The 11,461-nt window shown below is 38.7% G+C and overlaps 1 protein-coding gene across 11 annotated transcripts in view; it reads left to right on the plus strand.

Annotated features, from left to right (window-relative positions):
• The window catches only part of JAK2 (Janus kinase 2), a 106,090-nt gene that overhangs the window by 73,436 nt on the left and 21,193 nt on the right, over window positions 1-11,461 (plus strand). For all 11 annotated transcript variants that reach the window (XM_086771502.1, XM_086771497.1, XM_086771500.1 and 8 more), the window contains 6 exons: window positions 2,164-2,251; window positions 4,318-4,445; window positions 5,155-5,293; window positions 6,618-6,769; window positions 7,767-7,917; window positions 8,617-8,753. In XM_086771502.1, coding sequence (XP_086627628.1) covers window positions 2,164-2,251; window positions 4,318-4,445; window positions 5,155-5,293; window positions 6,618-6,769; window positions 7,767-7,917; window positions 8,617-8,753 — 795 coding nt within the window. The remainder of the gene's footprint in view (window positions 1-2,163; window positions 2,252-4,317; window positions 4,446-5,154; window positions 5,294-6,617; window positions 6,770-7,766; window positions 7,918-8,616; window positions 8,754-11,461) is intronic.

Below are 11,461 nucleotides of genomic sequence, written 5' to 3' on the forward strand. Positions count from 1 at the left end.
CATGTCCTTCTTATGTTAGAGGCTCCAGAGCTGGATGCAGTACTGCAGGTGGGGTCTCACGAGAGTGCAGCTTTACTGCAGAATCCCCTCCCTCGACCCGCTGGCCACACTTCCTTTGATGCAGCCCAGGATGCGGTTGGCTTTCTGGGCTGCAGGCACACATTGCCAGTTCATGTTGAGCTGCTTGTCCACCAGCACTCCTAAGTCCTTCTAATCAGGGCTACTTGCAATCCATTCTCCATGCAGCCTGTATTTGTGCTTGGGATTTCCCTGACCCATGTGTGCAGGACCTTGCACTTGACCTTGTTGAATGAACTTCATGATATTTGCATAGGCCCACCTCACAACCTGTCAAGGTCCCTCTGGCATCCCTTCCCTCCAGTGTGTCTGCTACACCACACAGCTTGCTGTTGTTGGCAAACTTGCGGAGGGTGCACTCTGTCCCACTGTCCATGTCACCGACAAAGATGTTAAATAAGGCTGGTCCCAATAGCAACCTGTGAGGAACGCCACTCATCACCGGTCTCCACTTGGGCATCGAACCATTGACCACAAATCTTTTGAGTGCGGCCATCCAACCACTTCCTTATCCACGAAGTGGTCCATCCATCAAATCCAAGTCTCCCCAGTTTAGAGACAAGGGTGTCATGTGGAATCGTGTCAAATGCTTTGCACAAGTCCAGGTAGATGATGTTGGTTGGTCGTCCTTTGTCTACTAATGCTGTAACTCCATCATAGAAGGCCACCAGATTTGTCAGTCATGATTTGCCCTTACTGAAGCCATGTTGGCTGTCACTAATCACCTCCTTATTTTCCATGTGCCTTAGCATGGTTTCCAGGAGGATCTGCTCCATGACCTTGCCAGGCACAGAGGTGAGACTGACTGGCCTGTAGTTCCCTGGTCGCTTCCTTACTTCCCATTTGAAAAATGGGGATTATGTTTCCCCTTTTCCAGTCAATGTGAACCTCACTTTGAAGAAAATAAATCGCTTTCTATTGGTAGACTATCTTCGACATTTCATGTCAAGTCATAAAAAATCAGAAGTATTTGTGTGTTAGGAGCACTTGTGTATGTAGCATCATCCATATTCACTTAGACTTTTCACTTTTTGCGTGAAGCTGTGAATAAACCTGAAATGCCTTGGTGCAAAAACTAGTACACTGATAATGTAATTGCACCCAAGACTGTGTATGTGAAAATTTAATTTTAAAGACTAACAAGATATGGTAAGGTTTAATATATTAATGTAACTTTATATGACTAGCTGTTTATTTTGATGATGTAATGTACCAAAATTTCTAGTTAGTCTAGCTGTATTTACAGCAAGCCAAGAGAACCAATCCATTGTTTACTGAACTATTCACTTACTGAAGACAAATCTGTAGGAAAATATAAGCAAAAAAGGAAAAGACATTTCAGATGAGCTAATATTCATAAGCAATGTAGGTATACACTTTGGACAGTTGAAAACAATAAAGAAACTATAACCCGTATTTTAATTTTAATAAGCTTGGTAATATATCCCAAAGTTAAGTGAAAATCAATTACTAAAACGACTAAGAGTATAGAAATACAAAAATAGTCACCTATGCTGATTTTGACTTTGTTTTGTTGGGTGAATAATCAGTACACAAGCAAGTGTGGTTTGAGATGCCACTGAGGAGAGTAAAAAAATGATTAGAAGTATCTGAAACCTTCCTGAGAAGGTTAGGTAAGGTCTTGCAGTAGCAAATGAGTGTTGTTTTTCAACTTAATAATGTGCTGTGAAGAAGTAAACTGGAAACTGAACAGTGCATTATGAAAGAACAAATTGGAAACTGAATAGTGCATCGTGGATTTGTCTGCTATTTACTTTACTTAGTTAACTGACATGGATGGAAGATTCTCTTTGAAAGGTGGAGATACACCTGCCTGCAGAAAAAGAGATTGCTGAGTTCTCTGGAATATGGATTGTCAGTTATTTAAAAAAAAAACCCCAAACCTAAAATAACCACAAGCAATATAAAACTTACTACACAGGGTCTTTGTAGTGAGATGGAAGCTGAAATGTTTTTAAAAATGCACATAGTTTTAGTAAATTTATTAGACATCATTTAATGTTTTGAGGTTTTGGTTTCACTTACGTTTGTTCTCTCTCAATTTCTTTCTCTCCTTTCTCAAAGTCCTTCTTTGAGGCAGCAAGTATGATGAGCCAACTTTCTTACAAACATTTGGTGTTAAATTATGGAGTCTGCGTATGTGGAGAGGAGAGTAAGTAGAAATTATCTTTTTCTGCTAATTTTATACAGCTGTCATTAGAGTTTGCCATTATTTCTAGGTAAAAGCAGGGGAAAAAACCAAAACAAACCAATCTGTGACACTTGCTTGGACAGCTGATACATCTTCACATTGTGGTAGTATTAGTCTTGGTGTCTGAGAAATAGTTAACATGGTGATAACAAAGGAAATTTTAAAACAGTGTGAATACAGTCAGTGTGAATACTACCCTCTGTAAATGACACAGTCGTGTCTGTTTTACCTGAAAATCTCACTTTTGAATAGTTTTGCTGAACTTCTGAAATGAGCTTTTGAAATGACAGAAAAATTGCACCCCTACATTGTATCAACTGTGGTTAACTAGAAGGGGAAGTGCTTGGCTACCCAAGAAAATAATCGTTTACTGTGATCAGAAACACGGAACCTACCACCCTTTCCCACTCATGTGTTGATTTTGTGAGCAGAAATGCAGCTTTGGGAAGTTTAGTTTAGAGATCTCATTCTGAAACCACAAGGTCCCATTATTTCAACAAACCACTACAAAATGCTAACAAAGGTTAAATCTTTGCATTGTCTACAGAAGTAGAATGTATTTTCAGTTTAGCTTACTGCATTGTGACTATTTATTAATAAGTTGTTTTTTTTTTTTTAAGAACACTTGAAATACATTTATAACATCTTGTAATGAAATCTTATCTGTGGATGGTTGTCGTGCTGATGAATATGTGCTGCTAGGTCTCACTTTGGCAGTTTTTCCTCTTTATTTGGTCTTTGGGCAGAAATATCAGTCTGCACAAAAACTTTTTTTTTTTTTTTTTTGGGATTAGAAATTTGTAGCAAAAGGAAGAATTTTATAGTAACTGTATAAGCATATTGTGTAGATGGGTGCCTGCATTAAGAGAGAAGGAATTTGCAAAAGAGGGAGTGGATTCTGTATCAGGAGTTGCTTCTCTTAGGAGGCTAGAAAAGGCACAGCACCATATTTGACCAAGAACTTGCTACAGCAGTTTCTTTGCAAAAAATGCCCACAAGTGTTTTTTTTTTTGTGGTTTATTCATGGTACCATGCATGGGGACAATATATAAAATTTCAAAATTTCAGGTAGATCAAGTGTATAATTTGAAAAAAAAATATTTAAAGATGTATATGGTTACTTATTTTCCTTTAGATCACAGTTGCCCTGTATAGATGATTTTATTTCTGAAGGCAGGAGACTTATTACAGTTTAGTAAGAGGAAGAGAGGCTGTTATTTTTTCTGTGTACAGATTTGCTGAAAATTACTTCACACAACTGTAAAAAAAAAAGAAAGTTGTTTTCTTTCTATAAAATTAATTTGTTATAAAAATCAGTTTATTTTTATAACCAAATACCAGTACTTTTCCAGTGTCTTTAGGATCTAAATGAGAAGCACTGTAGTGTGAGCATCTTGCAGCTGAAGACAAGAGTTCAGTCAAGCAATTTGAAATTATTATATTGAAACTGATGAAGACTCTGCAGCACTATGAAATAGATCTTGTTTCTTGGGTTGTTCACTGGATGACTGCATGAAGGCATATGTCATATATGTACACTTTTTAGTGCAAATATTAGTCTGTTTTCAAGAAGAGCATCTTCTGTCAGCAAAGCATTGTATTTTTCACTAAGAATAGAGGTTGTAGACATCTATGAAGTGAATAACTTGAAGGTTATTCATCTCACTACATTGATATTGCTGTACACTACTATACTTCATCAGAAGTTATTTATTATGCCTTTCAAGTGGGGGTGGAAGGATGCTCACTGAATTTGTTAAAGTGGAAACCTATTCTGTAAAAAAATATTAAATCTAGTAATTTTGCATTTGAGAATAAATTAGGCAAACTTTCACAGCCTGAAGGAGTATAAAGAATGTAGAATATTTGTGGCAATACGCAGATGTCATATTGCGTCAAATTTTTACTTAATTCACCAGCAAAGTATCAAAGAAAGAGATGGGTAGTGCTACAGTAATTAATCTGTCCTGAAATTCCATTATTTGTTGTTGGTTTTAATTGTTACTCTTTTTACAATTTTAAATCAGACATCCTGGTACAAGAATATGTAAAATTTGGATCCTTGGACACGTATTTGAAAAAGAACAAAAATGTTATCAATATCTTGTGGAAGCTGGAAGTAGCCAAACAGTTGGCATTAGCCATGCATTTTCTGGTAAGTATTTTATTCTTCAGTTTTGTTAATGGCTGAATTCAAGTGTATCAGGCTAATACATGTAGAATGGCTGAGCTATTACCCTACTTCTTGAAACTCTGCAGAGTACTTGAAAGTAGGCTGGGCAGATAGTTAGTGGATAGCCAAGGACAAACCTTTGTATCTTGCACAAATTGTAATTGAATTTCCCATTCTTTTTAAATTATTTATGTTTTAGTGTGAAATAAGAAACACATTTCCAGTAATTTCTTTTTTTTATTTTTTCTGGTTTTCCCACCTTAGCTCAGGATGCTGAACATAAACTATTTCCTGGTAGTGTTAGGAGTTAACCACTGGGAGGGGAAAACGTGGTAGTACACTCTTTTTGTGTACTATGTCCCAACATTACAATTTGTTTACTTCAACATAAAGGCCATTATTCAAGACGAAAACAGATGAAACTTCCCTGTAACAGAGTTTAAATGGATCATACTGATGGATCAAACAGTTTCAAACTCAAAACTTCAGGTAGATAATTAAAATGAATGAAAATTGGCAAGAAACAGTAACTCAGAGGAACTGATGAACTGTCTGAGAATTGACCAGCTTAATCCATGATGATTGTTTTCTTTGCTGATGTTTCCCTCACAATGTAAAGTATTGTTTTTTAAATACCTTTTCAGATGCAAGATTTTTTGTCAGTATGTAAAAGATGCATTTCTGTTCATAGGAGGATAAAGGCCTTGTTCATGGGAATGTCTGTGCAAAAAACATATTGCTTATCAGAGAGGAAGACAGGAAGTCTGGAAACCTTCCATTTATAAAACTAAGTGATCCTGGCATCAGTATTACCGTTCTGCCAAGAGATAGTAAGTCTTTGTGTTTGTTTAATGCTTCTGACTTTAAAAATAAGCTGTTGTTTGTTTTTGTTTTGTTTTTTTTTCTGACCACCATCTAAGGTACTCCTGTCATAGTAAGTTCGTTCATCCATCTGTCACTTTGAAATAGACTCTGCAGTCCTAGTCAGCAGTTTTGAGTGTATCTTCTGTACCAGCAAATAGCTGCAGGAAATTAACCCACAGTTCTCTATTGTGTGATGGGTTTTTTTCCCTGGTGTTCTTAGTTTCAAGTCTTTTTTTTTTCACTGGTAGTACTATTGGTATGGGATAATGTACCTTGAGTAATTCTGTTGCATCTGCAGGTAGCTGCTGGACTTAATATCCTATTATTGATCAAAATTAAATTGTTATAGCTTGGAGAAGCTTTCAGAGCTCAAAGGAAATGCGCTTTTCAAAATGCTGCCTGGCAGCTGAAGATCATCTTCAGTGCATTTGTTGGTGAATACTTGAAGCCACTTGATGATGCTGAAAATACTAGATTATCATCTGCCATTGAGGCTTTTCTAGTACTTTATAAACAGTGAAATTCATTAGATGAAAATAAATGAAAAGTGTGTGCAAGATTGTTACACTAGTGAAACTGAAGTAACCTTAATGTTCTTTATCTTGTCTTTTAAATAATTTTGGAAAAATGGATACATTTTATACTTGGTAATTTTATACATGCTGAAAGAATGCATCTAAGACACTATAAGCAATGCAGTGTCATTATTTTCCAATAAACAGTTTAAACTCCCCTTTTTAAAATGAGAAGCTTACATTAATCTTATGAGATCTCATTTTAAGGAGCTCTAAATCTAGATCAGTATACAATACCATCTTTTAACTTGTTACTGCAGAGAGTATCAAAAGTCTAAAAATCAAATAGTATTAAATCCCTTGTTGTGGTGCCTGTTGCTGTGTCGTAATAAGCCAATCACTAGCAAAGTACTTTTTACTCTTTACCATCTAGTTCCTTTGTGGTAGCTACTAAATCTTGGTAACAATGGTGAAAATACAGAACTTGGAGCAAAAATGTAATGTGTAAATTATATTAAGGCAGTTTTATAACATTAGGCTTTTTTTTACAATAAAACTAGTAGTCCTTCATTCTGATTCATAAATGTTATTTTTGTGTATATTCTGTAGCTTTTTTTTTAGGCAGGAACAAAAACTTGGGAAGAGTATTAAAAGCACATTACGGAGAGAAATATCTGTGCATAATGAAGTCATTTTTACTAAATTAAATATGTCATGGAATTTTCTGATTTTATTATTCATCTTAACGTGATGTTTCCCTTACGTGATTGCACAGTTCTTCTTGAGCGAATACCATGGGTTCCCCCTGAATGTATTGAGAATCCCAAACAATTGAGCCTGGCCACAGATAAATGGAGTTTTGGTACTACTTTGTGGGAAATCTGCAGTGGAGGAGACAAACCTCTGAGTGCTCTGGATTCTTCAAGAGTAAGTGTTACTGGGTCTGCACTTAAAACGCTTCTTTGGACACCTTTAATTTAAAACATCTGCTATTGTAACTGTATCAGCATACAAAGTGGTGTGATTGATGGCCACTGTAGGAAAGGGACACTTTTACTGGTAGATAGTGATCAGAAGTGATGATTTGAGGTTTGTTTTTATGTTGTTTGCTTTTATTTTTATGGCAACAAAGTATAGCATTGCCAGTATTATCTTGTTTATCTTTCTGTTGCTTTGTTGCAACAGTGTATCACTTTAAACAAAAAGTATTCCTAACAATGTACATGGATTTTAGTAGACGTTATTCTAGTAACTGAACATCTTAAATCCTGTAAGACTTTATGTGTTGCAGAAAATTCTACTATTTTAGCTAAACCAGAAATGTTAACTTTGCTTCTATAGTTGGAAGCAAAAAGATTGTTTCCTTTACTATGCTATGGAAAGATCTGTAGTATTATTTTTATAAATTTTATTTTATAGATATACCTTTGTGAGAAGGTAACAGTCTGGTTTATCAGGTGTTATAATCAGCTCTTACAATAAGCTTCAAGGTCTACCTAGACATAGCTTATAGACAACTAGGTATTTCAGAAGTTGTCCCTCTCTCCTGTACTAATCCACATTCTTTCGTAATACTCAAAAGCTTTTTATAGCTGGAGAAACTCAAATGGCTCACAGGTGGGTAGAATTTTCTGCTGAACCCATCTAGTTGACGGTGTGACACCATCTTTCTTATTACCTTTCTCTATTTTATTGTCTTCCACCAGTAATTGACTGGGAATTTCTGAACTGATTACTCTAAATGATGCCAGTCTTGCTACATTGTCAGTCTTGGCTTTTGATGTAAATTAGTCAGATGTACATTCTGTGAGATAACAATTCTGGGTGAAGAGCTGTATTTTTTGGCTGTTCTGGTGAGAATTTTAAGGCTTCTGCAACTCTTCATGGTTGTGTGTTAAAATGACTTTTATCTATTTAATTCCAGAAACTACAGTTTTATGAAGACAGACACCAGCTTCCTGCCCCCAACTGGACAGAACTAGCAAACCTTATAAACAACTGTATGGATTATGAGCCAGATTTCAGGCCTTCATTTAGGGCAATTATACGTGACTTGAATAGTTTGTTCACTCCAGGTAAGTCTGTGATGCAAGAAGAATGCACTAGACAAAAAGAACCTTGATTCCCATTGGTTCATTTTCATGTGATGCCTTTCTTTTTGGTATGTCGACACACAACCACTCTCCAAGACAGCCCACTGAAATCTGAATTCATAAGGACTGCTTTTAGTTTGTTCTAAAAGAGAACACATTAAAAGTTAGCATTATCTTTAAAAGCTTTTTTTTTTTTTTATTTCTGATTTCATCAATGTCTGTCCCAAACGTTCTAGTCTCTTAACCAAGTATGTTATCTTTTTTACTGTCTTTCTGTTTTCTCTCAATAAAATAAATAGATATCTCTCTTTTTTCCAAGTGGAAGACACATTATCACAAGTGCTTGTGGAGTTTACATTTCTGCCCTCTGCAGTAGTGGAGATGTGGCACAATAGTTGCTAAATTTAAAGTGCAATAGGCCTCCAAAAATAAGATTGGGAAATTAAAGCAAGACTTGCTATGAGTCAAGACAAGTAATTTGGCTTTTTTGTAATACATCATTGTTTTTGACTGCAAATTACAATATAGATCTCAAGATCGTAGTTAATATTCTGCTGAGCTTGGCATATACCAAGCAAAGGTAGAACATACCATGATTGTAATGAGTTTCCGCATTCTCCTGTTTACTTCTCTATGGCTCCTGTTCTGTTTCTCTCTTCCCTTGTTCCTCTTACACTACAGATTACGAGCTATTGACGGAAAGTGATATGTTACCAAACATGAGAATTGGAGCACTTGGATTTTCTGGTGCCTTTGAAGATAGAGACCCAACACAATTTGAAGAAAGACATCTTAAGTTTTTACAGCAACTTGGCAAGGTAGGATGTTTCAAAATTCTCTAATTGCCAGGAAAGAGGTATCTTTTTCAGTTATCTCCTAATGACCACATGCACATTATTTACATTGAAACTTCTGTTACATAAATTAATAATTTCAGTCATATCTGACCACAACATGCAGTTCCTTTTAGATCTTTTTTCAGTTTCACAATATCATTAGACAGAAGTATGATAACTGACTTCTACAATGAATCCAGTCACACTGGAAGGCTAAAGTCTTTTTCAGTAACACAGAGCTGCATCTGACATAGTCTTTCTTTTCTTGTCTTGTCTTGTCCTGTCTTTTTTTTTTTTTTTTTTTAAATACTTGCTATTGACTTAAAAATGCTCCAGAGCAGTCTGGTGTAGAACTAGTGGGTTTGGTTTTCTTTTGGTGTGTGCATAGTCTGAGAAGTCTGACTATGCCATCCCTAAATTCCATAATGTCTTTGAGATATATGTAGGCTTTGAACTTTTTATACTGTAGAAATCAGCATTTGGGCATTGGACTAATGGGCTTTAAACTAACTTTACTGGGGGACGGGAACCACAATCCATCCCACTACTGTCAGTGTGATGCCAGTGCCACCAACAGGTGCCCAAAAGCTGAGGAAAGATCGCAGGTAAGTAGGAGAGCACCTAAAGTGCAGCTCAAAGGAATTCCAGCTGCTCCAGCCAACAAGTCAGCTTCATCGGGGGCCCAGCTTAAGTGCCTCTGTGCTAACGCAGGTAGCATGGGGAACGAACAGGAAGAGTTAGAGATGTGTGCACGCCTGCAGGGCTACAACTTTGTTGGCATTGCGGAGACATGGTGGGATGGCTTCTATGACTGGAGTGTTGGAATGGAGGGATATAGGCTCTTCAGGAAGGACAGGCAGGGGAGATGAGGAGGCGCCATCTATGTCAATGACCAGCTGAAGTGCGTGGAGCTCTGTCTGGGGATGGATGAGGAGCTGACCAAGAGCTTATGGATCAGGATTAAAGGGAAGGCAAGGACAGGTGACGTTATGGTGGGGGTCTGCTACAGGCCATCTGGCCAGGAGGACCGAGGAAAAAAGACCCTCTGTAGACAGATAGGACCAGCCTCATGGTCACAAGCCCCAGTCCTCATGGGGGACTTCAGTGACCCCACTGTCTGTTGGAAGGACAACAGAGCAGGGCACAAGCAATCCAGGAGGCTCTTGGAATGTGTGGATGATAACTTCCTTCTGCAAGTACATAGAAGAGTCAATGAGGAGAGGTGCTATGCTGAACCTTGTTCTCACCAACAAGTAGGGGCTGGTGGGGAATGTGGAACTCGGGGGCAGCCTTGGCTGCAGTGACCATGTGATGGTGGAGTTTGAGATCCTTAGGGCAGTGAGGAGGGTGAGCAGCAAGCTCTCTGCCCTGGACTTCAGGAGAGTGGACTTTGGCCTCTTCAGGGATCTGCTGGGCAAAGTACCATGGGATACAGCCCCGGAGAGAAGAGGAGCCCAAGAAAGTTGGTTGATATTGAAGGAGCACCTCCTCCAAGCTCAGGAGCATTGCGTCCTATTGAAGAGCAAGTCGGGCAAAAATGCCAGATGGCCTTCATAGATAACAAGGAGCTCCTGGGCCAACTGAAAAGCAAAAAGGAAGCCTACAGAGGGTGAAAGCAAGGACAGGTAGCATGGGAAGATTACAGAGAGGTTGTCCAAGCGGAAAGGGACAAGGTAAGTAAAGCTAAAGCCCTGACAGAATTAAATCTGGCCAGGAACGTCAAGAACAACAAGAAAAGCTTCTTTGGGTATGTTGGGGATAACAGGAAGACCAGGGAGAATGTGGGCCCTCTCTGAAGGGAAACAGGAGACCTAGTTACCTGGGACATGGAGGAGGCTGAGGTATTCAACAACTCTTTTGCCTCAGTCTTCATGGGTGAGGGCTCTAGCCAGGTCACCCAAGTCACAGAAGGCAGAGGCAAGGACTGAGAGAATGAAGAACTGCCCACTGTAGCAGAAGAGCATATTCTGGACCATCTAAGGAATCCAAAGGTACACAAGTCCATGGGACCTGATGAGATGCGTCTGTGGGTCCTGAAGGAACTGACAAGTGAAGTTGCCAAGCCACTGTCCATTGTATTTGAAAAGTCATGAAAGTCTGGTGAGGTTCCCATTGACTGGAAGAGGGGTAACATAACCCTTATTTTTAAAAAGGGAAACAATGAAGACCCGACGAAGTACAGGCCAGTCAGTCTCATGCCTGGCAAGGTCATGGAGTGTACCCTCCTGAAAATTGTGCTAAGGCACCTGGAAAATAAGGACGTGATTGGTGACAGCCAGCACAGCTTCACTAAGGGTAAATTGTGCACAACAAATTTGGTGGCTTTCTATGATGGGGTTACAGCATCAGTAGACAGCTAACTGACATCATCTGCCTAGACTTGTGCAAAGCGTTTGACACTGTCCCCCATGACACCCTTGTCTCTAAACTGGGGAAACATGGATTTGATGGATGGACCACTTGGTGAATAACGAATTGGCTGGATGGCCGCACTCAAAAGTGTTGCGGTCAATGGCTCGATGTCAGTGGCATTCCTCAGGGGTTGCTATTGGGACCCAGCCCTGTTTAACAACTTTGTCGGTGACATGGACAGTGGGACAGAGTGCACCCTCAGCAAGTTCACCAATGACAGCAAGCTGTGTGGCATGGTCAACATGCTGGAGAGAAGGAGTGCCATCCAGAGGGACCTT

This window comes from Chlamydotis macqueenii, chromosome Z, assembly GCF_036417535.1.
Source record: "Chlamydotis macqueenii isolate bChlMac1 chromosome Z, bChlMac1.mat, whole genome shotgun sequence".
Classification (NCBI taxonomy): domain Eukaryota; kingdom Metazoa; phylum Chordata; class Aves; order Otidiformes; family Otididae; genus Chlamydotis; species Chlamydotis macqueenii.